The sequence below is a fragment of the Mesoplodon mirus genome (assembly GCF_964341445.2).
Source record: "Mesoplodon mirus genome assembly, chromosome: 12".
Classification (NCBI taxonomy): Eukaryota; Metazoa; Chordata; class Mammalia; order Artiodactyla; family Ziphiidae; genus Mesoplodon; species Mesoplodon mirus.
The window spans coordinates 54,213,896-54,240,412 of record NC_138988.1 but is presented as its reverse complement, the minus strand read 5'-3'; the positions used below and the strand labels follow the sequence as shown (position 1 = coordinate 54,240,412).

Genomic DNA, 26,517 nt, shown 5'->3' with positions numbered 1-26,517 from the left:
GTGCTGAAGAGGGGTTATGCTGGAAACAGAGATGGGCATCCTTTCACAAAGGGCTTCCTCACTGGCCATGCTGGGGAGTCTGGGCTTGACTCCGGAGGCAACTGGAGAGTTTCAGCCTAGGGGACAGATTTCATTTTATTAGAAAGCCCACAGGGTGGCTGCAGTGTGGAGATGGGATAAAGGGGTCTAAGACTGGAAGCAGTGGATGAGTTGGGAGACAGCACCAACCTGAGTGGTGAGGGGAGCCTGAACTAAGGTGGTGGCTTTAGGAGTAGAGAAGGGAAATAGGTGAAGACAACATGGAGACTTTGGTTTAGATAAATCATAGTTCTAATGAAAAAGAAGAAGATGGATCATAGTTCTAATGGAAAAGAGTTCCAAAAATTCATCTGGAAAATGAATTTATCAAAATTTTGGTAAAGAAAATGGCTACACTTTAGCTTTAGAAATGATGAATTTGAGGTGACTGTGGGAGTCTGGAAAATTCCAGGACATACTTATATACAAAGGACTGAAGCTGAGGAGACAAGTCAGGGATGGAGACATTATTGAGACTATTGATGACAAAGCTCTAGACATGGATAAAACATTTCAGGGAAATGGACACAGGAAAGGGCCAAGACAAAAGAATGGAGAGCATTTAAGCAGTCCCCAGATGAAGAGACCTTCACACAGAGGCTTAGAAGAGAAAGTCACATGGAAAGGAGAAAAACTGGGAGAGAAAGTTAAAGGAAACAAGACAGGAAAGAAATGGATAATGGTGCAAAATGCTGCAGAAGTCCAAGAAGATTAAAGGATGTGCATTGAATTTAGCAAACAGAAGGTTGTTATGATCTAATAAAACTATATAAAAACTATATTTAAAAAACTGTAAGTTGCAGTGTGCTTGATACATATCAAATCCTAATAGTAGGATTCAGTAAGTGTTAGAATATGAATATTTAGAGCTCCCTGGAAGAGGAATAAACTGTGAATTCTCCTACACAGGAAGTGTCCTGGCAGAAGTTGACTTCCTGTTACAAGAACTATCAAGAGAGGTTTCCTGCACTGAGCAGGAAGTTGATTAGATGTCCTTGAAGATCCTTTGTAACTCAGAAAGTCTACGAAACCTAAATAACTCTTTCTAAGGCAGAACTCAGGAAGAGAAAAACAAAAAGTTGAATAATTAGGACTCTCCCAAGAGATCAAAATAAACATGTGAATGATAGTATATACCGCTAAGAAAACATCTATTAGATCTTAGATCCAACATGGAAAAATAAAGATAGGATTTTCAGGGGCCTATGAATAATGCAGAATTCCTTTGAAATGATAAGTTTCAATCATCTTCAAGAAGATATGCATTACTTTTGTTCTTTTCAGGGAAAGATATTCAAGTACTAGACACTCTGTGTGGTTGTGTTCATTCACTGTTTGTAATGTTCCACTTAACACTCTCACTGCCATCTGCTTCACAGTGAAATGTATGTATATATCATTATAGACTTCATTTTTTCCTAAATTGAAAACCTTGCAGTTTTACAGACCTGGGCTCTCATCAAACCTGTGTATCTCTTCTCTTAAGTATGCTTTAGGGTTATATTTAATCAGTGCAAGGAAGGCATTTGTTAACAAAAAGAGGCTAATCAATTTGACACTTATATGTGAAATTCAAGGTCTAAATTTACTTTATTTCTCTAAATGGATACAGAGAAAAGAGGCAAATGCAGATCACATACAAAATCCCTTATAAGTAGGAATTCTGGAGGATCATTGAAGGAGCCACCTTCCCTGCTTTGGGGCCATGTGGCTCCCACAGATAAAATATCCAGGGCAGAAGGCTGCCTAATGCTTAAAATCCACCTTAACTTTCATTACAAGGATGTGAATGTTTGCATTTCCCTAAAGATGATGGCAAGAGGTTCCTCCCTCAATTTTTAAGCCTTTAGTAAGGTATATAAATAACTTTTAAATCAGTTCATCATTTTTCTCGTCACTTTTTCTCTCAGCTATATCAAAAGACTGTGCAGTTCTGAGGTGTACAGCACTTTTCTTAAGACCTATAGCTCCCACAGCCAGAGGAATAAAAAAGGCAATTCAAACTTGAGAAAATAAAGAGGTAATTCAACCTCAAGAAAATAAAAAAGGTGATTCAAACTCAAATTCAATCCAGTCAGACAGCTCTTATTTCATCCTTACATGGTAAGTATGCATCTCTAGAAAATACAGACATTTTCTTCTGTAGTTATAATGCCATTGTCATGTCTAACAAAATCAGTGATAACTCCTACCAGTTCATATTAGAAATTCCCCAACTGTTTCAAAATTTACTTTTTACAATTGGCTCCCTCAAACTAGGGTTCCAACAGGTGCATATGTTGCCTTTGGTTGTTTTGCCTCTTAGGTTTCTTTGACCCCGGAAGTGATCATCATCACACTCTCCTTTATTTTTCCTCATGCCACTGATCCGTTGAAGAAACCAGGTCAGCTGTACTGTGGAATGTTCCACATTCTAAACTGGTCTTCTTGCTTTTTAGTGGTGTTATCAGAAAGTCGTTTAAATATGGACTCTTCTGCTCTTTTTGCAAGTTCCTTTATATCCCTAGTTTTCAGGGAGTCTGGATTCTTAGAACCTTCTGATCAGATGCCCCCTTTGCAGACAGTGGGAGAATCCATGGCCAGGAGTTTTCGGAGCAGTGTTTCCCGAAGTCATCTGAGGACCATCATCACATCTCACCCAAGTTACTGCAACAGGCTCCCACCTTGTCTCGCTTATTCTTTTCTTGTCCTCCCCTCACCACCACCCCCTCCCTCTCTTCTCATGACATCCAGCACCATCCTTCAAAATGGAAGTCAGACTCCTCTCTGCTGAAAACTTCTCCAAAGATTACACTTGGAATAAAAGCCAAAGGTCTTTACCATGACCCGCCTGGCTCCAGCAGATCTGGTCTCTGCCAACCTCTCCACGCTATCACCGACTATCTCTCCCTCTTGCTTAATGCACCTTCTTTTGGCTCCTCAAACACACAGAACTCTTCCTCTCACTGTCGTGGCCTCTCCCATTGCGGAGCACAGGCTCCGGACGCGCAGGCTCAGCGGCCATGGCTCACGGGCCCAGCCGCGCCACGGCACGTGGGATCTTCCCGGACCGGGGCACGAACCTGTGTCCCCTGCATCAGCAGGCGGACTCTCAACCACTGCGCCACCAGGGAAACCCGCACACAGAACTCTTTTCAGTTTCAAGCCTTGGCAGTTGTTTGTTGATTCTACCTAGAATGCCTTTCCCTCAAGCATCTGTGCGGCATGCTTCTTACCATTATTCAGCAGGTCTCAGTGCAGAGGCAACCCCAGAGGGCCCTACCTGCATCCCAACCAAAAAGGCCATCACCCCCAACACCCCCCATTTCAGCATTTTACCCTATCTATTTCCATTATAGTACTTCCCACATCTGGAACTGTCTAATGAGTTATTTGTAATTACTTATTATCTTTCATGAATCTGTTTTATTGTTTTCTTAAGACTTCCCCCAACTAGATGTTTCCCATGTAATAATTTGCTTGTTTATTGCCTGTCACTTTCCTTTTGAATGTAAGCACCATGAGAGTGGGGAACTTCCCTGTCTTATATCTCTAGCTCACTCATTTACTGAGCAATTGCTCAGTAAATCTTGCCAAATAAATGAATACCAAAAACTAGCCAGATTGTTTATGTACAGGATACATTCCTAGGCTGAAGTCTCTAAGTGATTTTTATTATGTTAAAAATTGCTATAAAGTATATGCTATAAGAAGAGCTAAGCAAACCTCACACTTTACATTTCTTAAAAATCAGAATTAAATAATATTCTTCATATTTTCTAACCATATATTTTAGAAAAAAAACCCAATAATCTCTATCTTTGTAACCACCATATTTCTTATATATAGCAAACAATCCAACAACAAAATGACTTATTTTCCCATTGCTCCAAAGTTAATATGCTCTCATTATTTTATAAAAAGAGAAAACTATATGCATTATTGTACATTCACTTAATTGATTTTTCACAGAAGCATCACTATAGCACAGTTGAATATTTGCAGTACAATCATTATGCAATTTATATATCAAGAGACAGGTCATAATTTATTTGGTATTATCCTTGGTAATTATTATTGAGCACTGTAATTTTCAATACTTAAAAGCAAGTGTGTTCTCTGAATCCAACAAAGGAAAAATACTCACTAATAGAGTAAATTAACATAATGGACTCTATGAATTAAGCTAATGACTTGCTTCTAAGTCTGCAACACAAAAACCAATGAAATATAATAGATTAGAAAATTACCACCTTCATCACTGTTGACTGACAAAATCACAAGCACAATTCTGTAATCACTTACTTCCATCAGTAATTTGAATCCTTCTCTTTTCTTGATTTCTTCTACTAGGTACCTAAAAAAAAGTCACAATAATATTTATAATCTGCAATCTAAAAATTCCATGAACATGGCTGACACACAATAAACTATAATTTCTGATGCAGAGACAAGGCTTAGAAATAAGTAAGGGTACATGTACAGGCACACGTTTGTATTTAGACGGATACACCTGAGCCTACTGCAATCCACTGGGGCCTGAGTAAAAAGGTACATCTCTTTGATGAGATGATGTCTCTCTTACATGTTAGCATCAGATTTCAACCCAAGTGTGAAAGCCACACAAAGTAGATTGGATATATATCTCATTCATATTCTAGATGGGGATTTAGCATAGGTACTTAAATTATCTAGCTGGCTTGGTGGTAAAAGTTTTTGGTGTTTAGTCTTGCTTGTGTGTTCTTTTAAGATCAAGGAAGTGCAACACCATCCTTCCCAAGGCCAGGCCAGAGGGAAGAAAGACTGATCACTGGTATCATGCTAAAAGTAAGTGGGTTGTAGCCATTGATAGAATGTCTATGAAGTTATCTTGAGTGTCAGGGAAAAAAGAATTATCATGCCATAAGCAAAGGGCATAGCTACATGAGATATGGAATGTGATGGAGAAAAGACTAAAATGACATTGAGAATGGAGAGTAAATGAACACTGACTCTGCCCCACTGGGCTTGGTTATTGTCTAAATAAAAAGATAAACCTTCTGAACAACTGGCCTTGAAAACTAGTGATTTGTTCATGAGCTTTGAAAAGTTCGTAACACTTGACCCAGTATTTCAAACTTGGGGGTCAAATGTAAGGAAATGATCGGAGGTGCTGACAAAAATGTACTTTCCAGGGTATTCTGTAATTTTATATGTTATAGCCAAAAAAGAAAGGAAGGAAGGAAGGAAGCAGGCAAGCAAGCAAGCCCTGGCTTTGAAAATCCTGTCCGGTCATATGGAATTATGGTACCATCATATGGAATTGATTGTGTAACTAAATTACATATATTCAATTAATATTTAAGGGCAACAAAGAAATGCTCCTCTTTGGACCTCAATTCCCTTACCTGTAAAACTGGAGTAACACATTCTGATTTTCCAATCTCAAAAGGATGTTGTAAAAAAATTAAATAACATCATATGTAAAAAATTGTATAGAATATAAACTGTGGAAATGGGGGATTATTATTACTATGTTTATTTACTAAAGGACATTCTAGAATGTGGATATGAAATACACCAGTTAATGGGATGAAGTTCTTTTTTCCCAAACAATTTTTTAGCTTTTTGCATAAGGTTAAGTATTGGTGTTTAGCATACAGATTATATCATCTTTAAATTATAAAATATCTTTAAAAATCCTATTGGTATTAACTGGATGATATGAATCTTTTATTTTGAGCAATAATGTTGTGACACCACATGCGTGCATGCACGCACGTGCGTGCACACACACACACACACACACAGATTCACAAAGTATTTGATGTTCTTTCTACATACTCCTTTCCCTGAATGTTTTTTCAGGAGATGTCATGTAGCTGTAAAGTTTTTACACCGTTAGCACACTGCCTAACTTTCGATAAAAGCAATTCCAATGGTCAATAAACAGGAGAAAAGATGCTCAAGATCACTGGTAATCAAAGAAGTGCAAATTAAAATAACAATACTAAACCTGTTGTTGCCCACAGGACACTGGAAACAAATTTAAAGAGGGACAACATCCAGTGCTAGTGAATGTGATAGAAAGCTGCTATAAACCTTTCAAAATTAATAATACTCGTAGCTTCTGATCCAGCAAAACCACTTATGAGATGCTGGTCTACCAGGAAAACCTCATCAACACTAAGACAGATAGATAGAGAGATAGAGAGAGAGAGAGAGAGAGAGAGAGAGAGATTCATACTCAAATGTTGCTGCATCTAAATCTACATGTGCATGTGTATGTGTGTGTATTCCATACAGAATAATTAGAAACAAGATTAATATCCAGAAATTGGCAAAGGGTAAAATAAAATGTATTATAGCAACACATGTACTACGATGCAGTTATTAAAGAGAATGGATTATATTCACTTCAATTAAACCACAGGGATGCTCATGATGTATTAGTAAGAGATGAAAGCAAGGGACTGAGAAACGTAGATAATATGATTCTTCTTTTTAAGAAAATGTAAAAAAAAGAAAAAGCATAAGTGATCCCTCTCCACATGTATATATGAGCATGGAATGAAGTATGGAAGACCACATCCTAAAGACATCCTTGATGTCTACCTGAGGAAGCAAGAAACAGGATGCAGTGGGGAGGTAGAGACTGTTTACTCTCTTTTTATATCTCTGCAAAGCTTCATAGGTGTGGTGACTCATAATTTTTGAAAAGGAAGTTAATAAAAGAAAAAAAATACAAATCACAAAACAAAATAAATAGACATATACAATCTTTATCTATACAAGGAAAGCTTCATGAACCCTATTTTTTCTTACCTTTTCAGGCACAAATATAACGGCAATCTGCTAACTCAGTGCCATGATTCCATTCTGAGGGGGCCTGCACTAATCCTGGATACCCCCAGGCTATGAAATCCAGGGAACGACTCTAGAAGATTCTAGTTGTGCAGTTGATCAACTTTGTGATTCTAGGCAAACTCTTCAGACTCCCTGAGCCCTCCTCAGTTTCCTCGTGCACGTAATGGAGATGTGGAACTAGATTTGTAAAATCCTTCCCCAACAGATTAAGACTGTTAAGATGAAACTTTGACAGACTGCCCGTAGTCTCAGTTTAAAATATCTGTCAAACTGGCTAACATTGCTCCTGGGAGAAAGGCATCCTAAGGCAGAGCTGAATCATTTCAGTTAAAACTCTGTTCTTTGCTAACCACGTGGATCTGGGCTTTGTGCCTGATCAATGCCCCCATGCAGTCACTCTCAGAATCTGTAAAGCCCAGTGTAACAAACACTCCAACTGAACTGAGGGTAGAGGTGATTTGGATAGAGAGTTATAACAATAGTAAAAGGTTTACACCAGAGTTCCCAAACTATGTTCCTTGGTACACCGTGTTAATAGGTTTCCCACATGAAAGGGTTCCATTCAAATAAATTTGAGCAATGCTAGGCATATCCATTAGATTGCTTTTGCTTAAAATTAGAAGTGTACTTGGCTTAATTCATGAGAACATTTATTGAGCTGGTTGGAAAGTTCAGTAATGTCACCAAGAAACAGGCATTTTCTATTATTTCAGCCTGCCATGTTCAGAGTGTTAGTGAATTCACTTGTGTTCACAAGATGGCAGCCACAGCTCCACACATCACATCCATATGTGACAGTGTCCCAGGAAGAAAGAGAGGAGGCTGGAGCAAAATGCATTTTCTCTTAATTTCTATTTAGGTAAGAATATTTTCCTCAGAAGCCTTCATAGAATTCTTCCTGTATCTTATTGACTGAACCTAAGTCACATATCCATCCCTAAGCTAATGACTGGCAAAGGGGATAGGCTTAGGTCAATGTTCCCAGCTGGAATATTGCTATCTATATAAAATTGAGGTTCTGTTGGCAAGGAAAGAGGAAGAATGGTTTTTGGATGAACAGTCAACAGTATCTGCCTACTGGCTAAAGTTTAAAATGTTTCTATATTACAAGCCCCTCAGAGCCTTTAATGTGCTAATGAACACTTTGAACCTCCAAGAGAGGACCAATGTATTGGTTAGCATTGTCAAAACATATTTAACCGTGGAAACATTTTTTGGAAGAACATCTATTAAGATCTTCTGGAAGTCTATTATACCATGGAGCATAGGTTCAGAAATGCTAGCATAAAGTGCCTGTTCTATAGCGTTCCTACCCTCTTCTTAAATAAATGCTTAGGGACTTCCCTCGTGGTCCAGTGATTAAGAATCTGCCTTCCAATGCAGGGGACTTAGGTTCAATCCCTGGTCGGGGAACTAAGATCCCACAAGCCGCAGGGCAACTAAGCCTGCACGCTGCAACTTCTGAGCCCGTGCCACAACTAGAGAGAAGCCCATGTGCCACAACAAAGATCCCGCATGCTGCAACTAAGACCCAACACAGCCAAAAATAAAAATAAATAAATTAAATTAAATAAATGCTTAAATGAAATGAGTTTTGGGGGAGGGGATCCAAACAAGGTTTAAGTCACTTCTGCCTACATTCATAGGATGATTTATTCCTCGCAACTTTTCAGTATATGGAAACAGCCTAAAGATAAAATACATTAAAAAAACAACAACAACTCTATTCTTATCTGATACAAGCCAGAAAAGAAAAGATATACATTGAGTTTTTTGATAAAACTCAGGAACCATAAAACACTTCTACCAAAAGGCATCCAGGTAACTGGGTTCAAAAGCAACAACAGCATCATAAAGCTCACAGTCCTTCCCACTAAGCTTAGCGAAAAGAGAGAAGAGAGAAAAAAGACACATTAGTGAGTTTTCACCAATCCTTCTGGGTAAAAAACTCATTTTATTAAGATCCTGGCTTAGTTTTGAAATGTGCATTAATGAAATCTTGCTCTGAAACATTTCCCTCCTTAGCTCCATGAGTCCATTTAACAGTTGTGCATTTCACTTGCCCTTTCGCAGGACATACATTCCTTTCCAGAACTAGCCTTTCCAGTCCCTTTCTCAATTCACCAGCCACTTGGAGTCTCCCTGGAGCGCTCTGGACCAAGTGCCTCTCCCAGTCTCATCTCATTTGAAATTTCTTCTGATGCAATGGAACCTCCCAGAACTCCTGGGATTTTTTTCCATATGCTTTCTGTATGCTCTGCATATATGAGAACATATTGCATGGCATGTGTGATTCATCACAGACACCTACATGCTACATTTTACAGCATTGTGATGTTTTTAAAATTACAAATATAAAGAAAAAAGTGAAAACGTTGGCCCTTCTATAGTCTTCTAGACTCTCTCCCTCTCCTCACCTAGAGAAATACACTAGCACAAAATTGCCTTGTGTTACTGCTTACTTTTTCCATACTGGTGCCAATAAATCCCTCAGTGTTCATGCAAGTCAGTGAAATGAATTCCATCTGAGAGATTACAGAGACTGTGTGTCAGAGGAATAGATAAATGATACACTGGAGACCTAGCAACATAGCAGAACGGGAGTTCCTGACCTGTTTGTTTGTTGTTCTTGAAAAGACTTACGCACATGACTCTTCTAGATTTGCTTTAAAAATTACCCCTTAGTGAATACCCATTTAACTTGAGTGTTGTAACAAAGGCCTACAAGGTGCCCTCAGCAACCAGTAGCCCTGGGGCTACTGTAACACATTTTCAACTTTTCTAACTAGATATCAGAGATCACAATCACCTTGTGCCCGAAATGGTGGTTTTAAGAAACCTCAGCCTTCTGGGTTTCAATTATGCTTAATAATCACATGCTGCTTTAGGTTCCCAATGTCACTGGTTTTCCAACAACCAGAGGAGAAAGCAAGTTTTTTGTCATTAATATTTCTTGAGAGAAATGTTATCTCATCCATTGGAATGACAAGGGTCAAATGGAAATTAGGGAAAGCCTCAGAGATCTTCTAGGAACTAATTAGTTCCTTCTTGCTGGATTTCTGACAACTCATACAATAGGAATCATTGTCCTCTTGAAAAGGTCTGCTCTTGCTTTCCCAAGGGAAGAGGGAACATCTGATCAGGGTGATGGCTGTCCATTGGTCCATCAAAATCTGGTCCTTAAATCTTAAGGTCAATATACAAATTTTAAAACTAAGTTCCATTCAGATTCAGGAACATGGAAATGTTGTTTCTATGGAATCAGTGCAATCCTTACTGCAGTATGCCAGGGGAAAAGAGTTGCACAGCCTTCTCTGTGTTTAAGAGACCTGACCCAGGTAGGGCCTGTGGGAATGGACATCTTATCTCCCTTAGGCTGCTGATGACAGATGTGCACCACAAATAGTAACACAATTGTCATCTGCAGCTTTACTTTGCTAGAGTTGTTATCTACTGGAGAAAATCATACTTCTTGGGAAAAAAACAGTGTTGGTCTGACCTAGAAATGAAGCCAAATAGTCTTTTGACAGTGGATGAGAATCATTTTTATTAGGTAAACTCTAAAACAAGTGGCTGCAGGTCAGTAGGCTTGATGAGAAATGGTAGTTTAACTCCCACCTGTCAGTGGTTTGAACCCATTATGCTGGCTCATATAATCAATGGTAGTATAGAGTTAGTTTGTACTGGCTAGTGAGAGCCAATTGTTAAATAATCAGAAATTTACCAGCCGCAACTGTTGGTAGCTTGCAATGTTCCACAGTGGGAATATTTACACCATGGAAATTGGCAGACATTACAAACTGGGGCCTTTTCCCCCTCCTGAGAAACAGTTTACCAGTGCACAACTGCACATAGGCTCCAACTAATAGAATAGACCTCAGAATTCAGAAAATGTTTCCTCTTTCCTAAAAAGCAGAACCACGTTCAATTTGAAAGGACATAAAATCATGAAAATAAAGCACTTGTGTTGCTAATGTGAAATAATTCTTAATCCCAGAGAAACGTTCTCCAAGTTTATAATTTCACATTCATTCCAAGTGACGTGCCTGAAAGGACTCTTCCTTGGCACCTGTCGCTGGGGATGGGGGAAGAGGATGGCTTTTGCCCACCCCAGGAATGGACTGTTGGATATCAAGAATGTGGAAAGTTAAGGCAAGAAGACCATTATGACTAATGGAATGACAGAAAAGGGATTATTTTAAATATAGGTCACAGCGTCTGCAGTGATGCTCGCTGAAATGTTAATTCAATTCAATTCAACTTGACAAACATTTACAAACAATGTGCTGTTGAACTGAATTGAAATGTTTACTTTTATCCTCCTGTGATATTTCTCTGCAAAATTAGGAAGTAACCTTAGACTATAAATTAAATTCCACCCTGAGATGAATGTTAACTTTGTGATAAATACGATCATCAAATATTTACATCTAGCCTTGTTTCAAGACACCTGTCATCGAATTACTTAGCAGCTTTGATAAAATAATGCAGAGTCTAGCATACTTAAATGGTATGAGAAAAATACAAACAAGGGAACAGAGCTTTCTGAACTTTTAGTTTAATGGGCAACTATGGATATTTGTGGTAGACAGGTTCATGTTTTCACCACTGTATGGTTATCTCCCCACTTCTGACGAAGGCACTTTATCCCTGCTTCTAACAGAGGTACACTCCTCACCCAGTGTCAGTATATTCTATATACGTAGGAGGAGTCGACAGTCTTCCCAGTGCCAAGGGAGAGCATGTGACTCAATATCACATTTCCCTGGCAACAGTGATTGATTCAGATATGGACATTTGCCTCATTCAGAAGGAATTAAAACTTTCCTTGGGATTGTTAAGAAAGGAGCACTCTTTCCTTTTGACCTTGAAGTTGAACCTGGGAGGCTATAGATCTGACCCTCCTGGCAGCTACCTTTCTACAAAGCAATAAACTGAACATGGAGGAGAGCCTACCTGATTGATGGACAGAGATTAAGGCCTGGTGATATTGTTTAAGCCCCTAGAATAAGCCATTCCATAGTCATCACTACACTGGCTTATCAGTTAACATGAGCAAATAAATTACCTTTCTTTGTTTATAATGCCTTGAATGAAGGTTTCTGTTGCTTACCAACAGACACAGTATCTACAGATTTTTCAAACTACTTTTTAAACCAAAATCACCAGAATTGCTGACTTCTAATAGTCTTCTGAAAGTGCCAAAGCCATCTTTTTCCCTGTCCTTATATCTAAGCCCTTCACCATGTAACCTTGCTGTTCTTTCTGCCTCTTGACATTGAGTTTGGCCATCTGACATTGAGTTAGGCCATCTGATCTCCTTTGGTCACTGGAATGCTAATAGACATGATGCAATCAGGAGCTTAAAGTATGCTTGCCTTCTTGGGCTTCTGTTACCACCATCACAAAACCAGGCTCTGGCTGGCCTGTTGGTCCAAGGAAGATGCAAGACATGCAGGCAGGAGACCCAGACCCTCCTCCTACCCCCACAGCCGCCTCAGGATGAGATGAAGCCACTCCAGCCAACCTGCAGACCTCTTAGAATAAACGATTGCTGCTTTAAGATACTAGGTTTTTAGACAGTCCTCAGGGATGCTCAGAGCACCACTGTCACACAGAGAGGCGCATAGAGCACCCATACCACGTCCCTATAGAGAGAGGAAATTGTTTAAATCTCTTAAGGAGACACTGGAGAGATTATCCAAACCAGAGATCACAAACTCTGATGCTTCTAGTGGCCAAGCAAGTAAGAAAATAATAACTAATAAAACTCATACAGCATGTGGTATATGCCAGGCACCATCCTAGGTGTTTTACAAATATCAATTCATTTAATTCTACTAACAGTTGTTTGAGTTCGAAGCTGTTGTTACCTCCATCTTACTGGGATGCAATGGAGGTAAAGAAAGTTTTAGCAACTTGTCCAAGTCACAAAGCTTGTAAATGGTGGAGCTAACTTTTGAGGCCCGGCTATTAGCATTCTGTGCCAGAGTAAAATAGGCTCAACAAAAACCAGGGGGCATGGAGGGCACTGTGGGTCTCCAGAGTCAGGCATCACCATGTTCAGTGCCTTGTCATCAGGTGGGACAGAGAGCACTCTGATCTTTTGAGAGAAACCACAAATCTAGATTTTTGACAGTCTCCCTATTTAAAAATATTTGGAATGTTTAAATGTTTGATTTTTTAAAACACAATCCAGGTTAACCCAATGGAGCTCAGGCCCAACAAATCACATTTAAAACTACATTTGGCTATGGCCTGCCATCCACACACACTGGTCCAAGCTTACCAGCAGAATCCTGCTCTGGTGGCAAGCACCCAGCACCTGTATCTCAAGAGCTTTTCTAGTGTTGTTGAAAGTGTTTTCAAAAGCTTTGTCCTTACGTTACAAGAAGGCAGCAATGACGGTGCTTCCACATCACCTTTACCTGTATGTCTTTCCACCAGCCCCACATTCTCACAGACCGTCTTTTCGGGTCCTTGAAGTCACCAGGATCTCTCCCACACCCAGAGATTTGGGCCTGGTGCTCTCTCCTCCTCAATCAATCTTCTCCCCTTTCTTCATTGGGTCTTAGTTGAATGCCACTCCCTCCAGGAAACCTCTGCCAACATCCCTCAAGAACATACTAGGGAACCCTCCCGAGTGCTTCTGGAGCACCGTGTACCTCCCTTTACCAAAAACTAGGTGCACCTGTATTTTATCTGCTTTGTCACTTGGATGTATCTCTCACTAGGTTGGGATACTGGAGGGCAGAGGGTAGAACTGCTTTGTTGGCAATTCCTAACACATACTAGGTACTGAGAAAATGGTTATTAGATGAAAGAAGGAATACATATATGGAAGAACATCTTTCTGTTAGACAGCCATGGACACACACACATACACACACACACACAGAGCAAGTACCTAGATAAAGCAAGAGCGCGGTTAACTTTTTCCTCAAGGCCTAATGTGCCCAGGGCCTTCCAGGTCATCCAGAACTTGAATGCATCTGGTCTTCTGCTACATTGGATAGACTTGTCTCCTGTATCATAGCTGACATCATAGAATTTATCCTGTTGGAAGAGGTAAGATGCCTTGGCAGAGTAGCATTTCTTAAGAAGGTCCTTTCGGGAAAAAATAAAAAGGAAGAAAGACAAACTGTAAGACTGTCCATTTTAGAATGCAGTTGATTTCAAAAACACATGCCCACCAACAAAACCTGTATAATATTCTACCACTTTGTGCCCAGAGTATTTGGTCTTGCTCTGTGACTGCCCTACGTCAGGAACATTAGGTGTGTATTAACTTTGAGACACAGATGACCCGTTGTGTTTTCAAAAAAACCAAAAACCCCTCAGAGTTGAGAATGCTAAGTCCATCTTCACAGTTGTATTGATGAGTATTAAGAAGCTTTGAAATTACTATATCATCATCTGTATAACATATGACATCAAGATGGGCCAAGTTCTCAAGATGAAAAAACAAATTTGTCTATAACTCACTCAAGGCTCTGTATTAGAAAAAAAATACCCAACATATTGTACATACTTTATACAATTTCACAGGCAAAAAACTAGGCTTTTAAGTCCAAATCCTTTTTTCAATTCATATCCATATTGAAAAGGCCAGAATTGACAGTAACCCAGAGATTTTAAAAAAAACCTGAGGAAAGAGCTTATGGAAGAGTCAAACAAGAGCTGACACATTTTAACCACCACTAAACAGCACCTACAATTCCACAGAATTGGGGGCGGGGGGTTGGTCTCACACTGGTTTTATTTGCAACGAAATTCAATTTGCATTTACTGACTGGTTACTTCTATGATTTACCCTGCGTGACAATTCACCCTGTTTATTACCATTCTAGAGTCTTTACTTTGACCTCAAATTATTAGAGTTTAAGCCCTATTTCCTTCAATGTCATGTGGGATCTAAGAAACCCCATGTATCCTAGCCCATCCTTCACAGCGCCACAATCCCCTGAGCATCTTCACTCCTAGAGAATAGCCATTAGAACCTTCTGCTTCCCTAGCATAACCAAACTGCTCAACGCCCCTTAATCACTAGATCATGCCCCATTTATATCTCTGTTCACACAATTTGCTTCTCTTTGTCTCTGTTTTAATGTATTTGACACACTTGAAAGAATAAATGCAGCATATTTGTAAGTTGTGAAGTTTACTAACGCTGAACACAGTTGCCTCTCTTTCTCTAGGTCTGCCTTTCCTTTGGGTCCCATCTCACGTTCTGCTTCCCCTCCACCTTCTTTATCTGCCCATCCCATTGGACTACCTTATTCTTTTCACATTTGACTGCATTTGTTGCCTTTGCTCCTGTGCTGCCCCTAATAAGTGAGCAGCCCCACATATTTTCTCCTCGTGAGGCCAAGCAGCTTCTTGAGGGCAGGAATCATTTCCTGTCCATGTCCACATCCACAGAACTTAACACCAATGGGCACAAAGACCCTCACTAAGCAGTTAGGGTGAGGACACCACCCCCCATATTCTGTACTTTTCTCACATCCCCCTGACGTTTAGTATGAACAAAATAAACACAGATACAAGAACTTCTCATTTGGTGCATCTTCCAAACTTTAACAATGCAGAACCATCAGTGCTGTACAGGAAGCTACGGAGAAACTCCCCACCAGTCACGGAAGTCCTAGAAAATGATCCCTCCTGAAGAAAGAATGTATTACATGCCTCATTTGAGTGATCAATGTGTACTTAAAGAATAAGGAGAAAATCTCAAGGTATCACATTCCAAACAAAAGCACACATTTGTTGTCTTAATAACAATGCTGTGTTGCGTGGACACTGATCTGGGTATTATATGCTCCAATACCAGAAAGTATGATTCTATACTATGTAGAAAATGATACACCAGCTATAGTCAAGAACTCCAAAATCTGGCTCATCCAGTATCCAAAAGTAAACTGATTTTAAAATAATAAAGGAATATTAGTAAGCCTTCAGCCTGGCTCTGATGGGTAATATTGGTAGACACAGGGGAAGAGGAGATTGCCCCGACCTGATCATTAAGGTAGAAAAAGCACTTATTCTTTAATCTTTACTATAATTCTATCATCAATCTCTCAACTCTGATCACAGCTGCCACCACTGCATCTCCCTACCCTCAAAGGTCAGGAAATTTGGTTACTGTTTCCAGAGCAACTACAGCTTGACCATATATTATAACATTAAAAGACCACTGCAGGTTAAGGACAAAGCACACGTGCGCATGTGCACGCGCGCGCACACACACACACACACCACACACTTATACTTGCATCATGATTATAAATTTACTTTCATCAACCATGAAAGATTCAGAAATTCCCAAAGCAGATGAACTTTGGACATGTCTTGGGCAAGTTTCAGTGCCTTCTGCTAGTGACTGAAAGGGAGAGGAAGCCCATCCATTAGAGGAAGACAAATGGCATCATCACAGACAAATGGAGAAGCAAAGAGCCCAGAAAGCATATCGCAGAATGAGTGATTACCCTGTAGTCATGACACTGTTGATCTCGCTGCACTAAAAAATCCTCCTGTCTTGGGAAGGTTTCATAAAGAACAACTAAAAATATGTCGATATTTACTTTATCAAAATAAATGAAAACTTGCCTCCCAAAGTCCCTGCTTTGCATTTTAGTTTCTATCTTTGTATTAAAATGGATGAGCTGTCTTTAGTTTTAAGATAGACATCAACTAAGAGAAGATGTTCAGATGTCCAGAGAAAACATTTTAGAATAAGTATGGTAAAAGTTAACATTTTTGAAAACATTTAATTAGTCACTGCTGTGCTATCAAAAAGAAGGACCATGCTCATCTTGCTCATCTTTATACTCTTAATCCTAGCAGGACAGTAAATACTAGTTATCTGAATTCTAGAAACAAGTATTCAATGAGAATGCTAATTGCTCCATATTGTGATAGCGTCTCAAACAGTTCTCAGGAATTAGGAGACATTGGGTTAGGATACACACAGTGACAAGTGAAAGAAATGCAATCAAAATAACTTAAGCAAAAAGGAGAATTTTTATAGGTGCATATATTTAACAATCCAGTCATATATAACCTTCAGGCACAGTTGGATCCAGGATTAAATCTACAATCTGTCTTTTTCCTCTTGTTCTGTTTTCTTCTGTATTGGCCTCACTCCTAAAGCAGAAGGCTGGGAGAAAGCCTTGGAACAGTGTCTTCCAGTAGGACCTGTGAGCCCAGGGGGAGGCTCTGTTTAGAGAGTGATGAGAAACGTAAAAGAGGTAGCCTTGGCTGGTGATGCTACCCAAGCCGAGAGACCACTGGCCTCCCAGCCTCAATCTCTTCTGAAGCCAGTGGGCAAGGGGGCCCAGGAAATGTGGTTCCCAGCAGTCAGGTCCCTTGCAGAGCAAAGCTGAGGAAAACTGGAGAATGAATTATACAGTAAAGAGAAATGACAAATGACAAGCACACTAAATGAGTGCAGAAGCCACAACACTCCTTTTCACCATGCATGTAACAATCATGACCAGAGCTAACATTTATGGAGTCCTTACTATGTGTCAGGCACTGTGCGTGGATGAACTCATAAATCTCATAACAACCCAAAGAGGTAGTTCTATTATTTTTCAATGCCATTGCACATGTGTGGAAACTGCAACCCGGCGAGGTTCAGTTAATGACGTAAGATCACGTAGCTACTGAGTGGCAGAGCTGGGTTTCAAACCGAGGCTGCTAGGATTCAGGGCGTGAACTCTTTACCCATTATACTCTACTCTCTCTGCACTGGAGCTTAAATATTTGTGGAGGAGAGGGACCTGTAAAAGCTCATGAAGAGTTCTTGAATACGGCAGCAGAGAATATACCACAACAGAGGTCAAAGCAACTCACATCCTGTTTCAGATTCTTTTTGTGTGTGTGTGGTACACGGGCCTCTCACTGTTGTGGCCTCTCCCGTTGCGGAGCACAGGCTCCAGACGCGCAGGCTCAGCGGCCATGGCTCACGGGCCCAGCCGCTCCGCGGCATGTGGGATCTTCCCGGACCAGGGCACGAACCCGCGTCCCCTGCATCAGCAGGCAGACTCTCAACCATTGAGCCACTAGGGAAGCCCCTGTTTCAGATTCTTACTTTGTTCCTGTAAATATGACTTCTAGTCTTACTAGTGTAACATCTTCTCTGTAAAGCATTTTGAGATTTTTTCTAAATACTTGTGACTGGTGATACTTAATTTATCACCAAAAATACATCCTGGATTATGAGGTTATGCATTTTCATTGTCAAAATTAGCTAAGCCATCTTTGATTTCCACAGGCCAGACCAGATCTGCAGGCTCTTTACAAGGAGTCAGTGACTACTCCCAGTCCCCACTTCTTGCAATCATGTTTTTCAGCTTAACAAAATCTCCTAAAAACGCTTCCCATATGGTTTTTCACATAACCTGTCCCCTATCACCATTATTTACATGCAAGAAATTGCCTAGATGCCTTAGGAAGTGGGTATATTAATCATGTTTGTACTAATTAAGTCATTCCAAAATTAGGTATTGAGGACTTTTATAACAAGCACTATGATGGCAGGAGCTTAGATATATAACCCCATGGAGGTACAACACATCTAGGCTCATACTTGTTGATCGAATGTGCAAAACTAAATTTAGACTGTGAACAGCAGGAAGGCTTGGTTGCAATCTAGAGTACAAAAGTGAATTTTAAAAATGATTATAGCTTCTGATGTTGTCTTTATTTATTTATTGAGGAAACATTTTGAGAGACTGAATATATGCCAAAAGCTGTGCTAGGCACTGGGGCTGTAGTGGTAAATGAGAACGTCACTATTCTTAAGAACTTTAATGTGGAAATGGGAACGGAAACACAGTCAGTTACATTACAGAGCAAGAAGAAGCAAGAAGGAAGGTCATCTTTCACTAAATTAGAGGCATTAGAGGCATTAGCACACACCACTCCCATATTTTCTTCTGAAATGTAAATCTTCCTTAAATTCGCCCAAACTACGGGTTAGAATGAGCGGATTCGGAAATGAGGAGGCTGAACTAAAAGACATTTTTAAGAAATGTAACTTAATACTTTTAAGCAGTGATGGTACCTACAGAAGAGGGTAAAGTCAGGCTCAGTGTCTCAAAGAATGTGTAAGGGCTTCTATAAATAGGAAAGAAACATTTGATAGCACAGAGAACACTTGGCAATACCTCTGCGTGCCCTACACGCATTTAAAAATAGTTCTATCAGGCTTCTCTCTTAGGACAGATGGAGATTTTCTGATCTTCCCCAGGCAACTATCAACATACCATCTCTGTTAAAGATTATCTAAAACAGTGTTTTTCAGTCTTTGACTACAACCCACAGTAAGAAATTATTTTTCAGTAGTGACAGCATCCACTCTAAAATACATGAAACTGAAACAAAAGTTTCTTGATAGAGTATCCATCATTTCTACATGAAATGCATACTGATATTTTCTATCCCATTTTATTCTCACTGTTCATTAAAAGGGAAAATAAAACCCTGATGTGACTCACAGTTGACTATATAACTCAAGAACAGTTAGTATGGTGGTTCTTAACCCAAGTTAATATTAGAGTTATCTGAAGAGTTTTTTGAAAAACAGCAATGCAGGGTCCTTGCTCCAGATCAAAAAATCAGAATCTTTGATGTGGGGTAAGGGCAATGCTATTTATTTAAAAAGCTTCCCAGGTGACCCCATTGTGCAGCCATGACTGCAAAGCACTGCTCTGATGGGTCTTGACCTTATGTTGAAAAATCCTGATCTAGAAGTTTTGGTCAGCATTACATTCACATTGAATCTAGAAAACTCTCAAGTGTTGAGTTTTCACCAGAGCATATAAACCAGGGTGATTATCTGCCTTCTTTTTGTGCTGTGAGTGCCAATCATCAAAGTTTTATTTGTGCGTGAATACAAGTGAAGAATGACTTTAGTCCATGCAACTAAATAAAGAGCATACAGGTTCGATATGAATAATGCTGGAGTCTTCATCAGGGGGAAAAATGCTCCGAGCTATGAAACGTATGTCCAAAGATTTGGTGTGGATGTGATGTGAAAAAAAAACAACCCCACAACCTTAATCTATTACACTTTTCGATTTGCTAGGTGTTTGTGATGGGGGACAAAGATTCACTTGTTTTTGGAAGCTTAATCATATCAACATGGATACGAGTAAACCTCGCTCACTCAACTGAGATCTTGCAATACTCCCAACTCTGAGTTTCTACAATTCTACCTGATACATATCTATTGTCACCCTTCTTGTTGCAAAAGGGAGTTAAGGCAACTTACAAAAATACAATATGGTGGGATGAGAAGAGAAAAGGAGGAAGGGGAGGCAAGACAGCAGGGAAGGTAGGAGGATGAAGGAGGTGGGGACGACGGGGAGGAAGGGAGGACACGGGGTCCATTCCGGCAGAAAAGGTGATGTGGAAACACGATGAAATGGGGAGTGACATCTGTGCACAAAAGGCACGCCAGAAGGAGAATGAAAGGGGACAGATATTTGCCAAGGTCTCAGCACACCCGGTCCCACAGGCACAGCAAAAGCATCCAGGTGTCACTTGCTGCTTCTGAGCGCTGAGTCTTGACTGTGAACTGTCAACTACATCATGCTGCATCATCGCCTCACTCATCATTCATCTGTACTTTGAGGATAATGACATTGTGTTGCATCCCACCTCCCAGGGATGGATACTCATGGCACAACGTTTAAGTGAATGTCTGGAAGAAAACCTTTATTAACTCAAGACATATTTCTTCAGTCTAGATGGCTTAGTTGCCTCTCTCCAAAATAGGTGGACAGACGTAGATGGAAATGAGGTCTTTCAAATTGGACAAAACGGACACCAAGCAAGTGTGCTGCTTTGGACGGGGGCTATGAGAGCGATTCTACAGCAGGAGCACAATATTTAACAAAATCTATCTATGTCTCCAGCTTATTGCAATGCTGTTCACAGGGGCACATTCAGCAGCAAGGCTGTTGGCCTACATTTCTGGGAGTTTTAGCATCCTTGAGAGGTCTGGTCTCTGAGGCCTGGAGCACAGGTAAGAGATTGATTTTGCACAGGGAAATGCTACCCCGGAGGGCCATTTCTGAAACACTGTTCCCTGATTTTTGTAAAAATCCCATGAAAGGGTTGTTGGAAATTGTTGATATTACCATAACCATGGGCAATCCCACAGAAAACTGGCTTAAATAATAGTTTGAAATGAACTAGGAAGCACTTGGTAAAAACCTCTGAATAGAACCTAGGATGTAGTGAACAAAAGCATTCTTTTCCCAAAGACTCGTGATAAAATACAGAAATGTGCTAAAACGACAAAGAATTTTCCCACCATACACATGGACATTTGTCCACACAGAAGAATCTGTGCATTCACATGTGCCCTCAATCTGGAGAGAACAAGGAAACAAGAAATAGCATGCACAGGGTGCCCATCACATGGCTGGCAGCAAACTGTGCACTTTTGGACATTCTCTCACTCAAGGTCATAGCACTTCTTCAAAATGGGAAGTGTCTCCATTTTACACATAAAATAATGGAATTTCAGAGAAATTATGCGACTTGTCAAAGTCACACAGGGCAGAAGCAGAGGCAGAATTTGAACACAAGTCTTGCTGGGCATCAAGGGCCCTAGGTGGAGGGAGGTATGCACTGAGAAATCGTATTTAATCCCAGAATTTCCTAGTCAAACTGTGGTCCCAGAGCATGGGGAAGACAAAGTCCTCTCCTCTGGAGGTTCTAAATCAGGGATGGGCGAGTTCTGTAAACGAGTTCTGTAAACAGCCAGAGAGTAAATATTTTCAGCTTTATAAGACATGGGATCACTGTCACGGCTATTCAACTCTGAGAGTATAGCATGAAAGTAGCCATATGGGATCCTTAAATGACCAGATCACACGTTCTCCATTTCGGACTGTTTAGAACAGGTCAGAAATCAGGCAGTAACTGGGGTGAAGGCTTCACCCCGACTCTTACCCCGTATCCTCAAGCCCTCGAGCAGACCTCTGCTCAGAACCTCGAGGAAGGCCCTGTGCGCTGACAGGTCCAGTGCCCAGAGGCACAGGAACTGCAAATGAACCAGCTATCTTTCTTCTCCCGGCCTCCCCAAATCCATGAAATTGGTATAGTGATGAGGGACAGCATATCTTCTCTACGATTTCATGTAGCCTGGCACCAATGAATGGCATTTTTGGTCCTAAATAATTATGATAAATGCCCTGAATGTAAGTGATGCCCTGTCTCAAGGATGCCTAAAGCAATGGCGGCTTTGGGGGACATCCCCATGTAGGGAAAGTTAACCCCTACGGGTTCCCATCACTTCATTGTTAAACTCTACAGCCAATATCAGACTCTACAGTACACTGAAGATTGCTGGCTCCGTGAAGTTCACCTCCCCACCCATCAAGAGTGAGTCAATCCCAAAGCACAATCTTTTTAAATTAAAGAGACATATAAAGAACTTCACTCCCCTGGAGGTTTTCCTCTTGGATTTCAACTGAACCCTTTAAGTGAAAGGCATCCTATAACTCTCATAATGGGAAAATAAAATCTGTTAAAGTGACTAACCTTCTAACACTTGCTGTTGCTACCTCACTGGTAGAAAACAATCTTTTTCTTATTATATATAAATTCCTGGTTCTCAGTAGTTCTGAAAAAAGCTATGTATTTCATTGAATTTCACTACATCTCTGGCAAGTTGGATATTGAAATGGCACAAAGACGCTGACAATACTCTAAATGAATGCATTGGTATTTCTGTGACTGGGTGTCGAGGGTTTAATCCGCACTATGGTACTGTCTAAAACTGGTAATAAAACAGAGGAATAAATATGCCAAGATAAGATCCAAAGGACATATAATAGTGACATGTGCTACTCTGTGACAAGGGCATAATGAAACGTACTGGGGAGAGAGTAGCCTTATAAAAAAGAAGCTGTGAACTTCTTTCTGACAACTGCTGTGAGCTAGAAACAGGCAAGATGCAATCCATCTACCTTGTTCCATTGCAGTTTCTGGACCAGGTTTAAAACTCAGCAATCCATTAGTAAGTTGTCACAGCAAGAGATGGAAGACATTTATAGTAAACAATTTAGGCTCTCTGCCTGGTTCCCAGGGACCCCTTACTTCCCTTCTCTCCCACAGAGATGGTCACATCACACTGTTCCCCTGCCTCATCCCCCTGGTCCCAGCTTACTGGACCAGAGGTGGAGAAGACAAGGGATTTGGAATGAACACTGCAAGATCCTAATTTAGCTTGTGTACGTCTTTTGGGTAAAGATGTAAACATCATACTGTGAAGTGCCAACTTTTATCTGTCACATGAACTTAAAAACAAATAAAATTGTCATGAATTTCAAAATGATATCACTTTGGATATGCAAAAATGACACTTCACTTTTCTTTCAGTGAAAACATTTCTGATTTTGAGCTATGTTTATTTCCAATGCAAACTATTTAATTGGGTCACTTCCAGAAAAACTCAAAGCTCAAACTGAGTGATTTCTCAGACCATGCAGACATAAAACATGGGCAATCGAGGTTTTTCCTCTGAGAGTTTTCTTCCTCTTACCTTTTGTTTAACGTCGTTGGGACATTCACAAATCCCGCTAAGGAGGGTTATCAGATAAAATACAAAACCACCTATTAAATTTGAATTATATACAAATTTCATATAAATTCCTAAAACCCAAAATTTTTAGTAAAAGTGTTATGCCATGCAATATTTAGGATATACTTATACTAAAATATTACATGTCATTTAACTGAAATTCAAATTTCACTGTGCATCTTATGTTTTCAATTGCTAAATCTGCCGACTGAAGCTAAGGAGAGGACATCTGTTTCTGCAGTGTGGTCACCACTGTCCTTTTACTGACCACCTGACCATCTCTAGCTCTTTCCAGATGCTCTTTCCTTCTTACGTCTAAAAACCTGCCTTGGGCTGCGGTTGTCAGATCACGAGTCATGCTCCTTGCTTCTTGACCCTACTTCCAGTCTCCCTTGTGCCCCCGGTTCATTTTCAGTTACTTTCGGTTGCTCTTCCGACCAGCCACTGTGAAGCCTACAGGAGAAATGGGTGTATTCTCAGGCACTCTCATGCCTTGGATATACCCACTTCCCATCTCTATTTAATTTCTGCTTTCCAGATTGACATGAGAGGTGGGGGAGAAGGGAGCCTTCCCAAATCTCTGAGCCTCACCTAGAACTTGGGCCAAGAAAGGAAAGAACCCACATATTCTATTTACAGGGAAGTTCTGGTTTTTCTTGAACCCCCTGGGTTTGCTTATTCATATTTAATACTTGGTTCTTCTTCAAACACTCTTCTCCCCCCCCGCCCCAAACTTGAGGACTGTTTATCTGCTTGGGAAAGAAAATGCAAACTAAAAGTGGATTCTGGATGATAAGATGTCCTTTCAATTTTTGAGTTTAAAAGATAAAAATTCATCACTCTTGATCTCTGCTTTCATTTTGATTATCTGACTACAGTAAAACAAACCAGAATTTCATAACATATCTTAAGCACTTGGGAAGTTAAAATTACTTTTATAAATCACCGTTGGCTCGAAGAGTAAATCAACACTGTGATTATAGATTAATTGGGAAATAATTTAAATGAGAATACTCCAAAACAAAATTTAAGGAGCTGAGCCAAAATTGCCCTCAAATGTAAAATAACATTTTTACAGAACAAAAACATAAAGAAGCAGGAGTAAATGAATAGCAATTAAATAAACAATAAAGATGTGACTTGAAAAAATAAATGCAAGAAGTGATTCTTATGGAGAGAAGATAAGGTAAGCAAACTAAGAAAAAATATTTAAAAAATTAAGACTTCAGGCAAGGATATAAGGTAAAAATTAGATGAAAATGATGAAATGATATAGATTCTACTAATATACTTGAAAATCTCAATAAAATGTATTAAATATTTGAGAAAATGTTCTTGAAATTGATCAAGCAGAGCATGAAATTCTTAACAGTTGAATAAAAATGGGAAAATAATTATCTCCCTCCAAATTTCTGAACAAGAGTTTTATGATTGACTTTTCTCACCATTTCTAAAAGCTGACAATCTCTATGCTCTCATAATTATTCTAAAACAAATAAGACAGTTGAAAGCTGACAGTCAAAATACAATCCAACCAAGATAACATGCACACATACTCGCATGCATACACACACACAGAGTAGATTAATTGTATGTATATAGAGGCCAAAATCTAAGGATACAAATCCATTAATACATTAAAGCAATCTACTGCAACTAAATGAGGTTAATCAGAAATGTAGAAAATCAATGAACACACATCTAACTTTGTTCAGGAGTAAAATGATAGAACTACCTTATCAGATATTAAAAAGGGATATGGTAAAATTCAATACTCATTCCTAGATCATTTCTCAAGAGGATTTATACAGAATGTATATCTTAAGGCAACTTTAATAAAATCACAAAGAAGATAAAAATGCTTTCTATTTACTATTATTACTGAACATATTTTTGGAAATTTTATCAGTGCATTATAATTGCAACTGATATGAAGCAAACAAAATATATTAGAATATTAGACAGCAAACAAAATTACACTTATATACTAATATTATTATATATTTATAAAATGCAAGAGAATAACTTGAAACCCCTCAGAACTAATATGAAATCTGGTAAGATAATGGTGGTCATAGTTAAACAAGTGAATAGTTTTAAATGAAGATTTTATAAGCCCAGTGCCTCTGTTTTTTAGATAATGAGAGGGGGTAGGAATGGGTAAAGAAAGGAGATGCTAGTTATAGAAGCAAAATACACGAATCTATACCAACACAGATACAGTAACGTATTAATATTCATCTATCAAGAAAATTTTAAATGATTTAACTTTGACTGGTGGGTACGAGTAATTTTTATATTCCTCATTATGCCTGACACTGCTATTTTGATCCTATATTGCTTTAAAAATGGCAAGAAAATACCAATAACTGATATGTTAAAGGTCACCTCTGTTTCAATTAAGTTTTCTAGACCAGCTTCTTCAGCAGCGTTGTTCTTTCACTTGATCTACATTTCCAAAACACCTGCTTTTTACTCTGTTACATAAATACAGGTATTATATTTTAATTATTTGCTTAAAATTTGTTTCTTACTATCCCCTGAGTTCACTTATGATAAGGAGCATGTCTTACTCAAGTAACACATAAGAGGCTACACACATTTGCAGGTGGAATGAAAGGGTGAGTAAATTAATGAATGCTCATCCCCACTGGCAGCACTGAACAGCAGTTGATTATTAAAAGGCCAAAGTCTGACATATATCAATTCTGGTAATAAAAGACTAGATGAACTTGAAATGCTCCTACTGAAAATAACAAGAAAGCCTGGAAAAAAACATAAAAACTGCATCTAATAAAAAGTGTAGCAGACCTACACAAGGCAGAAGTAAACTTCTGGGAGGTACAGGAGAGGAATGGAGCTCAGAGGTGAGCCAGAGATGCTTCCACCCCAGAGGCCTGTTCAGACTTAGAAGGGCAGCTGCAGCAAGAGCTAGAGTGGGGAGAGGTGAGGGAAGGGGGAGTGTGGCCTCCACGTGTGGGGACCTGGAGTATCACCAGCAGGAAACAGAGTTC

At 39.6% G+C, this 26,517-nt stretch overlaps 1 protein-coding gene across 1 annotated transcript in view; it reads right to left on the bottom strand.

The window, feature by feature from the left end:
- The window catches only part of GADL1 (glutamate decarboxylase like 1), a gene marked incomplete at both ends in the record, with an annotated part of 183,101 nt that overhangs the window by 100,862 nt on the left and 55,722 nt on the right, over positions 1 to 26,517 (bottom strand). Inside the window, 2 exons of the mRNA XM_082637717.1 lie at positions 4,363 to 4,414; positions 13,811 to 14,010. Coding sequence (XP_082493843.1) covers positions 4,363 to 4,414; positions 13,811 to 14,010 — 252 coding nt within the window. The remainder of the gene's footprint in view (positions 1 to 4,362; positions 4,415 to 13,810; positions 14,011 to 26,517) is intronic.